This window comes from Marmota monax, unplaced genomic scaffold (genome assembly GCF_021218885.2).
Source record: "Marmota monax isolate L192 unplaced genomic scaffold, Marmota_monax_Labrador192_F-V1.1 WCK01_AAM20220418_F8-fsc00101, whole genome shotgun sequence".
Classification (NCBI taxonomy): domain Eukaryota; kingdom Metazoa; phylum Chordata; class Mammalia; order Rodentia; family Sciuridae; genus Marmota; species Marmota monax.
The window spans coordinates 282,674-303,438 of NW_026692786.1; the positions used below are offsets into that span (position 1 = coordinate 282,674).

The 20,765-nt window shown below is 36.9% G+C and overlaps 1 protein-coding gene across 7 annotated transcripts; it reads right to left on the minus strand.

The window, feature by feature from the left end:
- Nucleotides 1-1,350: 1,350 nt before the first annotated feature.
- Nucleotides 1,351-20,685, minus strand: Znf146 (zinc finger protein 146). 7 transcript variants are annotated; one of them, XM_058580482.1, is made up of 5 exons: nucleotides 20,493-20,685; nucleotides 14,402-14,444; nucleotides 12,827-12,918; nucleotides 8,976-9,055; nucleotides 1,351-2,883 (listed from the first exon to the last, which is right to left on the minus strand). In XM_058580482.1, exon 5 carries the CDS (start codon nucleotides 2,229-2,231, stop codon nucleotides 1,353-1,355), a length of 879 nt encoding a protein of 292 aa, XP_058436465.1. In that variant the 5' UTR covers nucleotides 2,232-2,883; nucleotides 8,976-9,055; nucleotides 12,827-12,918; nucleotides 14,402-14,444; nucleotides 20,493-20,685; the 3' UTR covers nucleotides 1,351-1,352. The 7 variants fall into 7 exon arrangements, with proteins under 7 accessions (XP_058436465.1, XP_046304045.1, XP_046304044.1 ...); XM_046448089.2 differs by lacking the exon at nucleotides 14,402-14,444 and having other exon boundaries at nucleotides 12,827-12,915; XM_046448088.2 differs by lacking the exon at nucleotides 14,402-14,444.
- Nucleotides 20,686-20,765: the final 80 nt, after the last annotated feature.

Consider the following 20,765-nt stretch of genomic DNA (forward strand, 5'->3'; position numbering starts at 1 on the left):
TATGCTGTCATTTTAATTTTAATAAAATAGATAATTTCATATTACATAGAGAGCAAGTCCATCCACTCATTGTTGATAAAATTTTAGAAATATTTTCTATAAAAAGTTTAGTATTTGATTGGGAATTAGTCCATTATAACATAACTTCTACAGGTACAGAGTTCCATCCTCACTCCCATTCTTATTAACTTTGAGAAATTTTAAAAATACAGAAAAGTACAAAAAATAAGACAAGATATCCATATACCACAATCCAGAATTAGCCAGTATCTTCATATATTTACTTGCAGTCTTCAAGAGAAATGGATGTTTTATATAAAAAGCTGAAGCCCCCTCCCCACCCTACCTCCCATACTTATTCCCTTCCCCTCTTGCTCTTCACAGGCTACCACTATCAAAAGTTTGGCCTGTATTTCTCCATTTCAAAAATGTTAACATACACGTATGTATTCATTACCAATATAAAGTACTAAATTTCATGAAATTTTAATTCAAATTTACAAAGTCACTGTATGTATCATCCTGCAACTTCTTTTTCCCCCTCAATGCAATTTTTTTTAGATCCTTCTGTTAATAACATGTGGATCTCATAGTTGCATTTTGCAGATGTATAGTGTCACATCATAAGAACTTCTTTTTGTTCCTGATGAATATTTAAGTTGTTTCCAATATTTGGCTACAAATCAAGCCACAGTAAATTTCCTGGTTATCTCCTGAGCATATACACTCACAAGTAAAACTGCTAAATATTTTTAAATTTGTTAAGAAGGAAAGTTTCCCTACTCCAAAGGTCACAGCCACTTTAGTGCATGGCTTTTGTATCTTTCAGTCTTCAATTCCCATGAATTTTGCTTGTGTGTTCATGGTCTATTTTCTTTCCCCTTTAGAGAACAAATTACCTCCAAATAATTTTTTTAAATAGTCCCGTATTTACTCATCTGATGAATTTCTTTAATATTGCAAGTTCTACTAAAAGCATAGTTCTCTTTCTGGAATCTCTTTCCCTCTGCTGAAGCAATACCAGAGTTTTATTACTTATAGATGATCATACCATCTGTTTTTGTCTCTTCCTTTCTAATACAACTTATTACACAAGTGAAGAACTTCACATCTATATTGATGGAGTAACAGGCCTGTTTTCTGTTCCAATTTTAATGGAAATGTCTATTGTTTCAGCATTACCTTTACCATTGACTGTGGAGTACTTTTTTTATTGGCAGTCTGCTTATCATACAAACGTCTTCCTCTTCAGTATGAATTTTCAGTGTCCTCAAAGTTGTTCCCTTCATTTGTGATACACTGCCTCAGAATGACTTTATGATATATAAATTTTTGATGTGTTCCTAGGGTTTTTAATGAGTATGAATTTTCTGATGTCTAATATGGTGTGATTTCTGGCTGAAAGCTTTCCCACATTCACTGCATTGGTAAGGTTTCTTACCTGTATGTATTCTCAAATGCAGAGCTAGGGTTGAGAATTGAGAGAAAGCTTTTCCACATTCATTACATCCGTAAGGTTTCTCACCTGTATGGCTTCTTACATGTACAGTGAGAGATGAACTCTGAGAGAAGGCTTTTCCACATACATTGCATTCATAAGGTTTATCACCTGAATGAATTCTCACATGCACAATAAGTGATGTTCGTTGAGAGAAGGCTTTTCCACATTCATTACATTCATAGGGTTTCTCTCCAGTGTGAATGTTTTGATGCTTTATGAGGTACTTCTTCTGGCCAAAAGCTGTTCCACACTCATTACATTTAAAGGGTTTCTCTCCAATATGAATTTTCTCATGCTCAGTAAGATTTGATTTCCCACTAAAGGTTTTCCCACACTCCTTACATATAAAGGGCTTCTCTCCTGTGTGAGTTCTCTGGTGTCTGATAAGGTTGGACTTCTGAATGAAAGCTTTCCCACAATCTTTGCACTCAAAAGGTTTCTCTCCAGTGTGGATTTTCTGATGGGTAAGGAGGTTTTCTTTCTGGCTGAAGGATTTTCCACAATCATTACACTCAAAAAGCTTCTCTCCAGTATGAGTATTCTGATGTTTAATGACATACTGCTTTTGGCTAAAGGCCTTCCCACATTCATTACATTCAAAAGGTTTCTCTCTATTATGAAAAAGCTCATGCTCAGTAAGATTGGATTTGTGGCTGAAGACTTTCCCACATACCTTACAGGCAAAGGGGCTTTCCCCACTATAAATTCTCTGCTGACTGAGGTGTGACATCTGAATGGAAGCTTTCCCACATTCACAAGGTTTCTCTCCAGTATGAATTTCTTGATACACAAGGATTTACTTTTGACTGAAGATATTTCCACATTTCTTACATTTAGAAGGCTTCTCTGTATGACCTCTCAAATGCAGAGGAATGGATAAGATTTGTGAGAAAATTTTATCATCTAGCTAAAGGCTTTTCAATACTCTTTAGAAGCACAAGGTTTCCCTTCAGCATGACTTCTATGTTCAATGAAATGTGATATGTGGGTAAAAGTTTTCCCACATTCAGTAAACTCATGAGGTTTTCCTCCAGTATGAATGCTCTGCTATCAGATGCTATATCACACTTTTTATACTGAAGGCATTTCACACTGCTTTACACTTATAGGGGGATATTACCATAAGAAATAAGCAGTGGTAGAGAACATCCAGCTAGTAAAATTGGAGACTCAACTACATACCTTCCCTCATGGTTAAGTCTAAACAGTTTCAACCTAAAACTTCAAAAATGTTTCCTTAAAGAAATGAGGTTGAGCAAACAGGATTTTTCCAATTTTCTTATATCCACATCCTTTTTTCCTCAGTCTGTAGTTTGATGAACACAACTTGCCTCCCAAGTCTTGTTGCTTCTCTATCTGTTCATCATCTTCTCAGGCTTTTTCTAAAATGGAGTAAAGAATGATAATTTAGAGGAGTTAATATATAAAATGCTCAGAATCATAGGTGGTGCATGGTGAGCATTCATAAATATTACCTTTACATTACCATCACTATTTGCTGTGCCCCTCCCCTGACTCAGGCAATGGCAAGGCCCTACTGAGGTGGATGGCGCAAGGCATCCATCCTCTGGAGGAGCGCAGTATGTTTCTGGGAATGGGCTGATTTATTTTTGTGTTCCTTTAATAAGTATAGTTGCGATTTCTCATATGACCATTAAGTATGAAGGAAAAAACATGACTTTCCCAATTAATGCAACTACTTCTAAAGAATGGATCTGTTTGCTCTAAATGCAATGATTCAGCTGTGGAGTGTAAATTGTTAATGTCTAGTGAAAAACTCCGTGTATTCCTGTCAAGGAAGTTTTTGAGAAATTAAACTAAAATCTAGAGAAGAAAAATTAATGTTAAGAAGACAGATTAGTGCTTAGTACTGGGCAACTTGTTCTTGTTCCTGTGCACAATGGTTTGTGCTCTTACTCTTGTTTGATTAAAATTAATAACAAGTCAACCACTTGCCGTAACCATGGCACCGGTTCCAGTCAGTAAGTCAAGAAAGAATAGTCAAGGTATAGGCCAATAGATTGGGACATTTCTAACTATTATTAAAAGTTAACTAAGCAGAAACAGCTCAAAGCAAAACGCGAACTGAAAGTACAAATGCTTGCTTATGCATTCTTCTATTCTAATTGTAGCTACGTAATATTTTGTTTCTTTGAATAATGATTCCTGTTTTGTAACCACAAAGTACTGTGAGCCTGCCAAAATGAAAAGTATATATGATCAGCTTCACAAGTAAAGATTGGGATCAACACCTGCACTTTGGTGTCTGTGTTGTTTCTCCACCCCTCTTTCGCAGACTCCTCACCATCCGTTCGTCTCCTGAGACCCCCTGTTGGAGCTGGTCTCCGACAACTATTATTTGTGAATGTTCCCATTACCAGCAATAAAATATCAAATTGTGCTTTTTGCTGGTAGGCCATCTCCCAGAAGGAAGAAATCCATATGAACAACGTCTCTAATTAAATTTTCAGAAGAGAACCATTAGAGGGGGCATGTGAGTAAAAGCTAAACTTGTGGGTTCACAAAGCTTAGACCACTCTTGAAAAAACACTGCCATTCCCAAATTCAGCAAAAAGCCTAACAATGAGGAACTGCCAAACAGATAAAAAGATGAGCATATAAAAATGAGAAAGCTGTGGTTACTTGACTATCTCAGTCCACATACCATAAGACTTAAATGAGATGTTTAAGAAAGGGAAAAGATCACACGACTGGTCCCTACCAAAACCAGATTAAAATAACAAGGAACATGGCAATGGGGTTGTGGCTAATCAGCAGAGCACTTGCCTCGCACATTTGAGGTACTGGGTTCGATCCTTAGCACCACATAAAAATAAATATACAGGATAAAGGTATTATGTCCAACTACAACTAAAAACAATTGTATTAAAAAGAAAAATAACAAGGAACAATGGTAAAAACTTGTAAGAAAAAGCATATGTAGGAGACATAGGACACAACAGCCATAATTTTTCAACAATGAAAGATTTTTCAATGCACAACAAAATGTTATCTGTGGGGGGCTGGGGATATAACTCGGTTGGCAGAGAGCTTGCCTGATGTACACAAGGCCCTGCATTCAATCCCCAGCACCACAAAAAAAAATATACAATAAAATATGTTATTTGAGGAAGCTCATATAATATAAAGATCCTGCATAAGAGGATGACAATGTTAATCAAAATCTGATTTTTATTACAAAATATCAAAAAGACTCAGTGTGGGAGACCAACCTTACATGTGACTGAGACATACGCCCCAGCTGGGTGCTGAGGTGCTCAGTCACAGAAATGTGGCAGAGCTTTCCCCACTCTTCTTGGGTTCGAATGTCGGTGTCTTGTGCATGGGTGTGTCTTGCTACAGTCCCATGGGTGAAGCTATGCTCACCTGTTCCTTTGTAATATAACCCCTTGTCCTGTTTAGGATAGAATCTTCCATGGAAGTGCCTCATGTGTGTCCCCTTCTTACTGTGCCCCTAGCCTACCCGGGTATCAGTCAACCTACTGACAGTGGACATAATGAAGATAGACTCAACCCCCTGAAAACTGACCCCTTGCCTCATTTGAATAGCTTCTTCTCACTAAAAGGGGTCAGCGTGTACTCTCGCTCTCTTTCTGCGGACCTTTAAGGTCAGAGGAGCCATCACAGCAACCCCAAAGAAAAAGGTATTTGTGTCTCCTGTGTGGTTATTTCATGCAGCCCAATTAGCCCAGTTTAACTGGAGTGACCCCTGAGCCTTTTAGTCGTGAGAACAGAAACCCAGCAAATCAGGAGATGAAGGGACACAAATATTTCAGAAAAAGGAATAAAGGATAGTAGCCAAATAAAAGAAAGTATGACTGCCAGCAATTTGGGAGGCTTAGGAGAGAGAAAATTGAGGCACAATTTCAAGACCAGCCTTGGCAACTTAGGAAGACCCTCAACAACTTAGTGAAACCCTGTCTGAAAATAATAAATAAAAGGACTGAAGATATAGCTTAATGGTAGTACATCCTTGAATTTAAACTCCTGTACTACCACGGGGGCGGGGGGATAGTATGACATTTGGACTTGTAGTCATCCAGTCAAAACAGACAAGGACTAACTTCTTCATATCAAGTTGACTAATTCTTTGTAGAAATTTAATCAAATAAGCTGCATCCTCAAGGGCACCCAGCAAATCAATACTCTTTTTTACCCCTGGTACGGGGGTTGAACTCCATGGCCTTGCGCATGCTAGGCAAGCATCCTACCATCAAGCTATAATGAGATGACGGGGAGAGCCACTATGTTGAAACCACTAGGGTTAAACCTATATGTAATACGGCAAGACTTCCAGCACCATATTACATATAGATTTGACATTCAGCAGCAGAAGCCAAAACAATGTTGGCACTAAGGTATGCATACATACCTATGAGCAAGATATTAGAGGATCTTTCTCTGAAGAAACCAAAAGGTACATGATAAACATTAAACTAACCCAGAAACAAAAGCACTTATGATCCCCTTTTAGTGAATCACTGTTAAATATGATTGCCATAAGTATTTCACACACATTTGAATAACCCTGCCAAAACATAAGAAAACATAAAAAAAGAAAAGAAAAAAAACAGCTTGGAGGAAATACAAGCAAGACACGACAACGAAACACAAATACCAATCAGAGAGTTATAAGAAGATATTTCACTAATGAAACAATAACAAGGTTTTGTGAGAAATAAGCATTAAGAAAAAGTTCCCTTGTGGGGCTGCGGTTGTAGCTCAGTTGTCGAGTGCTTGGCTAACAAGTTTGAGGCACTTGGTTTGATCCTCAGCACCACATAAAAATAATTAAATAGCCATGTGCAGTGGCTCATGCCTGTAATTCCAGCAGCTTGGGAGGCTGAGGCAGAAGGATTGTGAGTTCAAAGCCAGCCTCAGCAACAGTGAGGCACTTAACAACTCAGTGAGACCCTGTCTCTAAATAAAACATAAAAAAGGACTGAAGATGTCGCTCAGTGGTTAGTACCCCTGGGTTTAATACCCAGTACCAAAAAAAAAAAAAAAAAAAAAAGAAAGAAAGAAATTAAGAAAGGGAGAATCAAGGATGAGGTAGACTACGTAGAGACTGTGTTACCATTTACCAAGAACAGGGTCTTCTTACTCCAAAAGAATTGCATGACCTCCCTCTAACACTTTCAGCCATGGTTAGGTAGGTATAGGTACCTTGTTTGTCAAATATCATCACAAGTAACAAGTAGCAAGTAGTAAAAGCTTTAAGGACAAATTCAGAGGGTAACCAAGGAAAGAATATCTTAGTAAAAGTCGTCTCAAAAAAAAAAAAAAAAATGAAAAAACTGTTTCGAAGAACTATTCAAAGAACAAAAAAAATCTCCTCAAACTTTTCTTCTTTCTTTTTTTTAATGGTGCTGGGGACTCCATGGCCTTGTGCAGGCCAGGCAAACACTCTTATCAACTGAGCTATGTCCCCAGTCCAAACTTTAATTTCTTTAGGATGAAAACTCAAAATCCTTTCTTAAAGCTTTCTGAAATATAAAATATATTATAGTCACCATACTGTGCAAAAGCACACCAGAGCATCTTATGCCTATAAATTTATTCAAAACTGGATTTTATACAATAGTACAAAATAAATTTTTTATACAGTTTCAAATCCTACATTGGCAGACAATCTAAGGGAAAAAAAAAAAAAAAACAACCCTTGTCAACATGGTTATAGTACCAAAGAATATTCATCACTACTTGAAAAGGCTATTAAAATACTTTTCCCCTTTCTAACTATATAGAAAAATGAGGGCTATGTAAAGCCTGATTTTGTGGGCATATTTCTTTCACAACAGTTAATATGAGAATCCAGCCATCTTGTATTAAACCAGACAAAGATATTTACAAATATGTAAAACAATTCCCTTTTCTTACTACATTTTTTTTGTTTTGGAAAATTACTATTTATTTATTTGTTTGTTAATGTTGTGCTGAGGACCCAACTCACACGGGCAAAGCAAGCGCTCTTACCACTGAGCTACAACCCCAGCCCGGAAAATTACTGTTTTAATTAAGAAATGTTTAGTTACCTGAAATCATTTTATTTTTTTTTAAATATTTTTTTAGTTGTAGGTGCACACAATACCTTTATTTTATTTGTTCATTGTTTTTAATGTGATGCTGGGGATCGAACCCTGTGCCTCATAAGTACTAGGCAAGCACTCTACCACTGAGCCACAACTCCAGCCCATTTTTTTTAAAGTAAATTAATATTTTTAAAAGTATCTCAATTGTATTTTTTATACTTTTTAGTTGTAGGTGGACATAATACCTTTATTTATTTATATTTATGTGGTGCTGAGGATTGAACTTACTGCCTCACATGTCCTAAGCAAGTGCTCTACCACTGAGCCCCTCAATTGTATGTTTTTAAGATAAATATCACCATATAAACCAAATAGTTTAGAGGTACTCAATTTTTAAAAAATATAAGTGATTGCTAATGGGTACAGCATTTTTGTGGTGATGAAAACACTGTAGAATTAGATAGCTTTTTGTATCCTTACTATGTGCATGGCACAAGTATAGGCTCTAGAGAAACTATACTGATTAAAACTGAAAAATCTTTTGCCCTCAAGTTTACATTCCAGTGGGAAAGAAATGATTTGCTAACAAGTTACTAAATCCTATGGAAAACAGTTAAGGAAGGAGTCGAGTTTCAATCTTATGTAAGGTTATGTCTGAGAAAGCAAAAACTCCCTCAAGACCTGAAAGAGATTGATTGATTATTTATTTATTTTAGTGCTGGGGATTGACCCAGGGCCTTATGTATGTGAGGCAAGCTCTCTACCAACTGAGCTATATCCCCAGCCTCAAGATATGGATAGCCAGAAGAAATAAATTCTCAGCTTTCATAGGCCCTAAAGAAGATCAAGAGTGGTAAATATATAAATGGTAAGTCACAATTTTCCATATCTTGTTCTTCATATCCTTCTTAGCCTAATCTCTCCTATCTTTTAATCCTCCTGGAAGGAGTTCCAAGAACATACTCTTAAATGACCTAATTTTATCTTTTAAAATCCTTTCTCTCAACTACTAATAACAATTATATTCACTTTTCTAAAAGTATTTTATATAAGATACATACATACTGCCCTTCCCACCCCCCACTCCACCTTACCCCCACCCCAGCGCTAAGAATCAAGCCAGGGGGCTGGGGTTGTAGCTCAGTAGTAGAGTGCTCACCTAGCATGTGCGAGGCCCTGGGTTCGATCCTCAGCACCACATAAAAATAAATAAATAAATAAAATAAAGGCATTGTGTCCAACTATACCTAACAAATTGTTGGGGACTGCAAAACAAGTCAAGATGGCGCCTGGCAGTTTGCCAGGAGGAGTGGTTTGTGAGGCAATGCCATTAAGATGGTGAGGATTCCTTATTGGCTGACTACTGTATCTAGATGATGCTAATTGAGACAAGCTGTGTGTAATCAGTTAGGTATATATACTGCTGTTGTTCCGTAATAAAGCATTTCCCGCTTCAAACTTCAAGTTGTTTGTCACCTCCTGGTTATTTTGCCCAGCCGAACTGCGGCAACAAATAAATTAAAAAAAAAAAAAAAAGAATCAAGCCAGGACCTTGACCATATCAGGCAAGTACTCCACCACTAACATACATACATCCCCAGCAGATGAAATTTTTTTTAAATACAAATTTATATATTGCAAAGTCCTTTAACATCCTAACTATAACTTTAAAGGCTGGATAGTATCAACGGCTTTCCTTTTTTTCTTTTGGCACATCTGACAGTATACATTTTAAAAATATTAAGGGAAATATCAGGGGAAAATGATGGTGAGGGGTAACCATTTAAAAAGGCAACAACCAAATCTCTTAACTAATCCTGAAATTTAAAAAAACAAAAAAACCCAAAAACCTATAAAAGATATTTTGGAGACAACTGAGAAACTTGAACTAGATAATCTATAATATCAGAGCATTATGATTAGTCTTTTAAGGTGTGGCAATGGTATTTTGGTTATATGGGGGATTTCATTATTTTTAGAAAAGATATAGTTAATTTTTTAGGAATGAAGTGTCAGGACATTTTGGTACACAAAACAGATATAGACACACATAAAAACAACAAAACATTAATTATTCAATGCATGGTGGGTATATAAGATTACTGCAATACTCTTAAAAACTGTCCATTTAAAAAATGATAATAATTAAGAAGCACTCCTTCACAAAATAATTCATAGATTAAGAGCACCTCATGTGTACTCAAAACTGCCAACAGAAAAAATAAAACACAAGCATTCTCTTCAACAGTTTATAATAAAGACTGTAGATATCCAAATATAAATAAAATTTACTGAAGACTTTTAAATTTCTCTAGAAAACACCAAATAGGATGGACAATCAATGGGCTGATCAAAAAAAGATGAAATTAGTAGGAAAATTTTAATGACAACTTAATTCAAGTTTAGGGATGGTACAGTGCTGGCCAGCACGTGAAGCACAGGGTTTGATCCTCAACACCAAATAAAAATAAACGAATAAAATAAAGGTACTATGTCCATTTGTAACTAAAAACATATTTTTTTAAAGTTTAAATTTTTATTTGGGGGGAGGGTGTAACTGGGGATTTAATTCAGGGGCATTCCACCACTGACATCCCCAGCCCTATTTTGTATTTTATTTAGAGACAGGGTCTCATTGAGTTGCTTAGCGCCTCACCATTGCTGAGGCTGGCTTTGAACTCACAATCCTCCTGTCTCAGCCTTCTGAGCTGCTGGGATTACAGTGTGTGCCACAAAAGTTTAAATGATAAGCAGTACCTGAATAAGTAGAAAATTTCATAATCAAAGGTCAAGATTCAAAGAATTTTACAGAGAAAGAAATGTTCATATTCATAATCATATGGTCTATGTTCTCTTGAGTACAGTGAAGTATACCTTTTTAAAGGCCTCAATGATCATAAGAAATAATCCAGACATAATATGAAACTGGTCTGAGATGATCTCTGGATCTGAAAATAATGGAATAAAATTTCTAATTTTGGTAGAGTACTAATCTTCCCTTATCCTCAGAGAATACATTTCCAGACTTCCAGTGCATGCCTGAAGCCACGAATAGTACCAAAATCTACAATATGTTGTGTTTTTCCTTTAATTTACAAAATTATTCACAGTGAGAGTAACAACAAAAATAGAAAAATTATAACAATATACTATATTCAAAGTTATGTAAATATAAACTCTCCCTCTCATTCTCTACTGTCACAGGCTGAACTGTGTATACAGCATGGATACACTGGATAAACTGAGGTTCATATTCCAGGACAACGTGAGACTTCACCCAATTACTCAGAATGGCAATTTTCTTATGAACTGCTTATTTCTGGAATTTTTCATTAACATTTTCAGAACACTATGGGTGTCTGAAATCATGGTAAATAAAAATTAAGGATTATTACCATGATTTCACTGATACCATGAGAATAAAATCTGATACTTGTCTGTCCAATTAACAGATAAGATGATGGCAGGCAAGGCAAAAAGCTGTAAGTATCCAAAAATAATTTATAAAGGGTTGGAAGAAAGGAACAAGCCAGGATTCTGGAAGCCACCTCCATAAGAGGATGATTTATGATAAAGAAAGACAAAAGTAGGGGCTGGGGTTGTGGCTCAGCGGTAGAGCGCTCAAGCGCTCACCTACATGTGCGAAGCCCTGGGTTCGATCCTCAGCACCACATAAAAATAAAGGTATTCTGTCCAACTACAACTAAAAAATAAATATTAAAAAAAGACAAAAGCAAAAAATGAGACAACTGTGATAAGCAACATCACAGGTACCAAAGCACCAATCAAATAGAAGTAACAGCATTCCAAGAGGGGTGATTCCAAAATAATAAAAAGACTACTTTGATCATTGACATTTTCTTAGTACCTCATACCTATCAGTAACTAATACCTATTAATCAATACTTGTTAAATACATAAATTTATCATGTTGGTAGAAATGTACATTGGTTACTTCTCTTTTGAGAACAATGTGCATATTTCAATCAAACCTAACTTTTACTAAATTTTTACTTTTACTACATTTTACTTACATTTTTTACTTACTCTTAAGTAGTAAAAGAGATGCAGTTTTGTCTGCATATCTCTGCAAATCAATATAAATAAGCATGCATTCTGGTATCTTCAATAGCATAAGTCTGAAAATAGCCTACACAGCCATTAATAGGAGACAGGTTAAATACATTATGTATTGATGAAGAATTCTAAGGAAAAAAATACTGCACACATAAAATATGTAACACCACTTACATGAAAAGGAAAAATGAGAGCTTATGTGTATGTTTGTGGCAGAGATATATAACATATGCTGGTTTTTCATGGACTCCCTCAAAGAGGAATATGTGTGCCTCTTTGAAAAGAAACACTGCAGGAGGACTAAGAGTCAGAGACAAGAGGGAATTTTGTGTTGTTTTTTTTTTTGCTATGTACCTTGACGTTCGAAAATGTTTACACCTATGTCAAAAGACAACAGAAAAAAGCCCAAATGATTTAATCAAAGTTTTACTGGCCCTGAAAGTATTCATCAATAAAGATGGGAGGGGGATTTTCACAAAGCAAATACTCAGGTACCCACATGTGCGCGCACACACACACACATACACACACACACACACAGTAGTAGACAGGCACCAATAATTTCTAAGTTGGCAACATATGTAAGAGGTATACAGAAGTGAAGAGAGAAAAGTGGAGAAGTGTACTGATCTATGACAAGGGAGATGTTTAAAAGGCAACATGAAGTAAGACTACAGATATAAAATATAATTCTGAAGCACTTAACCACTGAAAGAATGAGACAAGGAATAAAAAGGAACATGAACACTAGATGATATACAAAGACATATGACCTATAAAGGACACACATACAGAGTTATGAAACTGGATATGACACTGAAGGAAAACAACCAAAACAGAGGCAGTAAAAATGAAGTATTAAGTGTTGACGAGAGAACAAAGACGAGAGAGAGGGTATGTGGCCCTGAGGCAGGAGGATCATGAGTTCAAAGCCAGCCTCAGCAACAGGAAGGCACTAAGCAACTCAGCTGAGACCCTGTCTCTAAATAAAATACAAAAAACAAAAAACAAAAAACCCAGCTAGGGATATGGCTCAGTGGTTAAGTGCCCCTGAATTCAAAACCCAATACCCACCCCCCAACAAAAAAGAAAAAAAAAAAAAAAAAAAAAACCACACTATGACTGAAAACATCCCTCAGGAACCTACAGAATAAGAAAATGTCTTCAAAAGCACTTCAGCCTGTCATTCCCTCACCTGACAAGACTTCTTTTCTACTTTTTCCCCACCATCCAGTGGATCTTCTTGCTTCAGTGGAGGATCATACAGTTTGGTCTCTTTATCACCTGCTTTCAAGGGAAATCACAGGATTAGAATGTTAATGATGAGGCCAAAGCACCATCCTAGAACTCAGGAGAAGCCCTGGGGATTCAGGGTCTATAGCCTTCTGAAGGATGAGGAAAATGTAGTTTGCAGAGATACACAAGGAAGCAGCCCTGTGAAACAGAACAAAGTAATGACTTTTTGCCTTGGTGACTAGAGAACACAAGTATGTGCATAGGAAATAAACATTTTGAATCCTAAATCTCAAAGTCATACTAAGTCATTTGAAGTCTCCACACATACAGAAAGGAAGAATTAGCTTTCAGAATTTTAGTCACATAGGAAAACTGTTCATTTGCTCGCATGACTGACTGCTATTGTTCTCTAGCACCACATTCCAACCCAGGTTCCTGAATAGATTTTCACTATGGCCCTTATTCCTGCATGAATTCAATACTCACTATCTTTGTCTAATGAAACTAAGCCACATGAGTACAATGTGTAAGCAGTTGTTCTAATAGTATTCAGGAATAAAAAGTCAATAGTTTTCCTGGAGTTTTAATATTTACTTCTTCATACTGTATCAGAAATGTCCTACAAATGTTTATCCATTTGTTCAAAAAACATTTTTTCCTTTTACTTTCTTGGTACCAGGGATTGAACCCAGGGTGCTTAACCACTGTACCACATCCCCAGCCCTTTTTGTTTTTTAAACTCTAAATGGATTATATATAAAATCCATATAAACTACAGCACTATAAAGAATCTGAAAACAGGGCTTGGATTGTGGCTCAGTGGTAGAGCGCTTGCCTAGCACGTGTGAGGCCCTGGGTTCACACCATATAAAAATAAAATACAGATATTGTGTCCAACTACAACTAAAAAAAGAAAGAAAAAGAAAAAAAAGAAAAAAGAAAATCTGAAAACAGGTGAAACTCAGAATGGGAAAAGATGACTATGATTAGTAATGAAAAGGCAGATAAATCTACAAAAACTTCCTGATTTTGCATAGTTTAAAAATGAAAATCTCTGTGAACAAATGAAAAAATATACAAAAAAACTTATCAAAACACAAAATGAAAAACTTAGGTGGAAAAACCTTCAAACTTATTTCACATAGGGCTAACTTTGTGTGTACACAGTTTCTAGAAGACATTCCATAAAAAAGTTGGGGAGGGGCTGGGGTTGTGGCTCAGTGGTAGAGCACTCGCCTAGCATGTGCAAGGCCCTGGGTTCCATCCTCAGCACCACATATAAGTAAATAAATAAAATAAAGGTATTGTGTCAACTTACACCTAAAGAAAAATATTTAAAAAAAAAATTGGGGGAAAGGGTATGAACAGACAATTATGAAAAGATACTCAATACCTCACTTGTAATAAAGCAATATAAATTAAATCTCATTCATGTCTTTGGCAAAATATCAAATATTCAACACTAAAGTCCAACGCTGAGGTTCCAGGGGGAAAGACGCTAATGCACACTGTTGGTGGGGATATAAATACTTACCATTGGGCAATTCCTCTTGAAGAAATCTACTTTAGAGAGAGTCCTGCCTAAATACAAAATGACACATATTACTCATTACTGCATTGTTTGTAAGAGCAAAAGATCAGAAAGCCAAATGTTCAACAGGGGATTAACTGAATCAACTGTTACAACCACACTATGATACCTTACTCACACCATAGTTAAGAAGGGGAAGGAGATAATAAGAACATCTTGCCCCAGATGGTGGTCCACACCAGTAATTTCAGCTACTGAGAAGGCTGAGGGAAGAGAACTGCAAGTTTGAGGCCATCCCGGGCAACTTAGGGAGACACCTGTCCCAAAATTAAAAAATAAAATAAAAAGGGGGTAGGAATATAACTCAGTGGTAGAGTACCCGTCTTCAATCTCCAGTACTGGGGGGGGGGGGGAAGGGGGATGGACATCTTCAGGGTATAATTTTTTTTTTAATTATTTTTTAATATTTTTTTTTTTTTTAGTTTTCGGCGGACACAACATCTTTGATTGTATGTGGTGCTGAGGATCGAACCCGGGCCGCACGCATGCCAGGCGAGCGCGCTACCGCTTGAGCCACATCCCCAGCCCCATAATTATTTTTTATTTTTAGTTGTAGATGGACACAATACATACATTTATTTATTTATGTGGTGCTGAGAATTGAACCCAGTGCCTCACATGTGCAGGCAAGTACTCTACCACCAAGCCACAACCTAGCCCCAGAACTTTTAAGTGGAAAAAGTGAGGTATAAAGAGGTGACGATGGTATGCTACCCTATATGTAAAGAGAGTGGGGAATCGGAGAGAGGAATAAATGTGACCAAACAACAACAAAAAAATCCACTTGAAGGGTAAACAAGAAACAAACAACAAAAAAGTCAATAAACTGTACTTACATGGGACAAAGAAGAATGTAATTAGAAGAGCAGAATATTTCTGAGATGTATTTTTGCTGAATCATAGAAATGTATTACTTTTTTTAAGTAATCAAATTCTTTTAAAAAGCAGTCTCAACTTGAAAACAAATGGAAACAAATGAAGTTAACTGTATATTAATTTAGTTACATAACTCCTCAGAGAAAGAATTGATTTCAAATGGCTTTAGAACAAAGAAGTTTTGAACTATACATCTCTAAGAGATACACTGAAAGAACCAAAAAAAAAAAAAAAAAAAAGCCATAATGATTCAGTATGTTTATGGTTTACTACTGTCAATACTGTTATTTTGAAATCATTCTCTTCATTCTTCAGTAGTAAGTACTTATAACCTGCTTCAAATTTTAAATTTCAAAATACAATAGGATCTAAGATAAAAGAAAAAAATACTATGCCATTTAAGCTTAATTAGAAATATTAATATGGACTCATGATTTAAAATGGCCTTGAGCGGCTGGGGATGCAACTTAGTGATAGAGCAACTGCCAAGAAGGCCCTGGCTTCCATCCCCAGCACCAAAAACAAACAAATAACAACCTTGAAACAACATTGCCCTGGATCTTAAGGTTCTTTCGCCATTCTCTAGAACTCCTTGGAGAAAGTGGTCAATTCCACTCCAGGATAGAATATAAACAAAGTAAACCTAGATTTCAATTACTTAAAGTTTTCAAGGATAAATGATGTCAATTCAAAATAAGACTAAAGCAGCAGCCACTGATTTCAACTGTGATGACACAAGCATAAAACATCCCACCCCCCATACAAACCACTGGTGCTATTAGAACACACTAAATCTATACAATTTGAACCCATTAAGTCCTAGATTTCAATTCTGTAAATATTTTTTAAAAAACTGATCAGGTGCACTAGAATAGTTTGAAAATCATAACCTAGAGTTTATTTTTAAAGATACACTATAATCCTAGTGTCTGGGTCTGAGGCAGAAGGATCACAAGTTCAAGGACAGACTCAGCAATTTAGCGAGACACTAACTCAAAGTAAAAAAAATAAAAATAAAAAGGCCTAAAAATCTCAGTAGTAAAGCACTCCAGAACCCCAACAAAAAAAAAAAGGGGCAGTAAAAGATATATCCTGGACTGTAAAGTCAAAAAATGCCATACACATCATTAAATACCTTAAATTTTTTTAAACATATTTTCTATACATATATGAAATGCTCTAATCACTCATCTACTTCTTTTCTCAAAAGAACTCTAAAAACATAACATTTATTTCAAAGTGACCATAGGTGGTATAACTGTTACCCAATTGAAGTTTTTTTTATAAGTATCCTATATATAGAATGATAGGATATAATGGGTTAAAATCATGTTTAGGGCTGGGTATAGCCACTGGTAGAGCACTAACTAGAATGTGTGAGGTCCTAGGTTCAATATCCAGCTCTGCAAATAATATTGCTTAAAAAAGAAAAACCCAGGAAAAATTTGAGGTAACAATCAAATAAATATAAAGACCTAGAAAAAAATACTGTAAAATCACTTTACAAGCTCTACAGAAATTACTGACTCAGCCAAGGATCACTTACTGTTGCTAAAACCATCAGTTAAATGATTTACCAAAGTAAAACCACAGACAAACATCTGATCATAAAGGGAAAAGTATAGTCAACAATGGTGGACCAGCCACAATAGTACACCTCTCCTGATACAATGCTATATGAAGTATTCAAGATCAACTCCTAGCCTGGTGTAGCGCATGCCTGTCATCCAGCGGTTCAGGAGAATGAGAAGGAGGACTGAGAGTTCAACATTAGACTCAGCAATGGCAGGAGGCACTTAGCAACTCAGTAAGACCCTGTGTTTAAATACAAAATAAGGCTGGGGATGTGGCTCAGTGGTTGAGTGCCCCTGAGTTCAATTACGGTAGGGAGGGAAGAAAGGAAAGAGAGAGAAAGAGAGGAAGGAAGGAAGGAAGGAGGGAGGGAGGGAGGGGGCGGGAGGAAAGAAAAGGGAAAGGGAAAGAAAAAGGGAAAAGAAAAAGGAACAAGGAAAGGAAGAAGAAAGAAAGAGAAAGAAACAAAGAAAGGGAGGGAGGGAAAAGAAAAGATCAGCTCCTGTGTATTATGGCCAAAAATGAACTACCTTTAGAATTTTCTAAAAATACCAGAAATTCAGGATTACAAACATGAAGGTAACACTTAGTGATCAAAGAAGTTTCATGAAGGAGGTAGATGAACTTCTAAAGATGAGCACTTGAACACAATTCTCATTTTTTCATTCCAACTAAGAGGAAATGCCCCAAAACAACAACAAAAAAGGTAAAAATTCTAAGATACAGAAGTTAGAAAATCGCATTTATATTTCAGAAATTTCTACCATAAACAGTGCAAATGGTTATACTATTTTTGAGAAAGTTCCTAAATTTTCCTGCAGACAACAAATAATAATAGCACTAGTACTAGAAATGTAACTCAGTAGCAGAGTGCATGCCTTGTATGGGCAAAACCATAGTTTAACCCCCATAACCACATATGCGCACGCACACACACAAAAAAAAAAAATTAGTAAATACTATTATTAAATTAAATCTATTCTTAGAATTTTATATATCAACTTTTTGACTTGCAAAACCACTGTGAATCAGATTCTTCTGTTTCTATATTACCAGGTAAGAAACTGAGTCTTCCACTATTGTCATGTATGTAAGAAATCAATAAAAATAAAAAAATAAGTAAATATTAAAAAAAAGAAACTGAGTCATAAGGTCTAAGTACCTGCCAAAGTCACTGAGGTACAAAGTGGCAGAGGGAGGAGTTAACACAGGAAATCTGATGTCCTTTTTAAATTTTTTTAGTTGTAGATGAACACAATATCTATTTTTATAAAATTTTTTTAGTTGTAGATGGACAAAATACCTTTATTTTGCTTATTTATTTTTATGTGGTGCTGAGGATCAAACCCAGGGCCTCACGCTTGTGAGGCAAGTATTCTACCATTGATATCTGCACAACCCCAGCCCTTTCTAGTTTTTCTTATGTGGTGCTAGGGCTCAAACTCAGTGCCTTATGCATGCTAGGTAAGTACTCTACCACTGAGCCACAACCCCAGCCCTCTGATGTCCTTCTTTAAAAAGCCCTTAGAATGTATTCTACATTACACAGTTTTATAAAAGAAGCAAAGAGGTACTGTTGCCTTCGCATTATTTATTACAGTACCCCTACACACAACACAAATAGATTATTAGGTTTGGTTTTTTTTTTGTTTTTTTTTTTGGTACTGGGAATTGAACCCAGGGGAGCTTTACCACTGAGCTCCATCCCGTCCATTCCAGTTTTTATTTTTGAGACGGTCTCACTAAATTGCTGAGTCCAAATTGCTGAGGCTGGCCTTGAACTTCCAATCCTACTGCCTCAACCTCCCAAATCACTGGGATGACAGGCATGTTAACACCACGCCCAGCTCTTTTTTAAAAACGGAAATTCAAAGATACCCAGTATTTTTACTGCAAATAAAGCACACTCTACATTCTATACTTTTTCACTTAACTAATTTTGTAATTTCAGTGTAAATATAGAGAAAGCTTCCTCCCCATTGTTTTGTACAGCTGCATGTTTTGTTGTATAATCTCCTACCTGGTAGTAGTTATTGTAAACATTGCCTTCACAGGCTGTACTCATGCCAATACCATTTTAATTTCTGAATGTTTCTTTCTTCCTCCCCCCACCTTTTTTTTTTTTTTTTTTTTTGTAATTGGTGTTATTTTCCCTTTTTTGCAGTCCTGGGGCTGGAACCCAGGGATTCAGGCAAGTGCTCTGCCACTGAGCCACAAAACCAGCCTTGAAACTGTTTAAAGTGCTAGGGCTGAATCCCACCTCCCACACCCTCAGATTTTCAGTGGCCTATTGTTGCTTGTCTGTTTTTCCAAATGAAGTATAAAATCAGCTTAACGCAGTTGAACAAGCCTGTCAATACTTTCGTTGATATTACAGGACATTAATAAACTTACTGTGTGGTGCTGGGGACTGAATGCAGAGGTCTTTGCACATGCTGGGCATACACTCTACCACGGGGCTAAGTCCCTAGGCCTCCACACTACTTTAGGTAAGGTGGTATTTCTATTTTGTTCACATCTTAGGTAACACCCCTTAGTAGCATTTTAAAGTTATTTTCTAATAATTTGAACATTTCTTATATTTTTTAGTGTTTTAATTTGTTGCTATTGTAAAACAGTCATTTTCTTCAATTATATCTCTAGTCTATTCGTTTGGAAATCTTAATTTGGTACCAAATTATTAACTCGTATCATATACAGTTACACGAAAGGTGACTGCGGATGAAGTCTATTAAAAACATCTTAAGGGATGAGATCTAGTCTCCTAAGAGCGCTAGCGCTGGCCTAGAGTGAACAGACCCTGGGTTCCATCACCAGCACCGCAAAAAGTAATAATAATAATTACCAGCCAGAAGTTATTTTTCTTCATTATGGCACAAAATTTATACATCGTACGAGCATCTCAACTACTGAGTTTTTTTCAAAGAGGATAACTGTACTTTATCTACAACCTCTGACTTCCTGTTGCTGAGCTTTTTGCCCACTTCTACCCAAAGTGAAAGGATAGTCTAGGAATTTGCCTAGCAGCTCCATTAAAATACCCCAAAGATGAGGGGATCTGAAAGTCTGAAGCCAGAACCCCGTAACAACGATAAAAAATTATTTTGAAATATTGTTTAAAAAATATTTAGTAAGTCAGGGTACTTTCCAATCGAAAATAAGTGTTTTATATAAAAATCGTTTTAAAATTATTCACTAACACCCCCCCACACCTTCAAGTAAAGTAGGTGTTCCAGGAAGATGGCAACGTTATCGTCATCAGCATTTTCGACACGGGAAGTTCGGCTTAGACGTTACACCTCAATGCTGGTCTCCACATGTACTCCTCAGGCGCAATCACACACAATTCCGCACCAGTTCCACATTCACTCAACGATTCCAAACAACGGGACAAACTTTGCGGTCAAACTCAGGGTCACACACGCTCGAACCCTCCTCAGAGGGCCCCACCTTCGCTCACACGTAGGCCAGAAGCTCTTAAACCCACTCCCCAATCCCGCGCCGCGGCCCTAACGATTGGGAATCCTACCCTTCAACCTCCCCAGCCCGACCGACCCAAAACGCCCAGATCCCACCTCCTACTTACGCGCCACGTGGACCAAGAGACCGTCCTGACCCGCGGACAAAGACCAAAATGTCCACTCGGTGGGCCGCGCCTGCGCACTCCGAGAGAGAGCGAGCACTCCCAGAAGTCTTCGCGACTCCGCCCTGAGTATGCGCGAACCAGGCCCAGGCTGTGTGATTACCTTGTATTACCAGCAACGCCGCTTTTCCGGCCTTGGACTACATTTCCCTTAAGGCATTGCTGGTCGATTCTCTTTCTGTCCCCACCCCCCCACACAACCTTGACAGCGTCCTC

Excerpts from the sequence above, each read along its gene's own strand:
- Znf146 (XM_046448091.2), bottom strand. The coding sequence starts at position 2,231 with ATGTCACACCTCAGTCAGCAGAGAATTTATAGTGGGGAAAGCCCCTTT.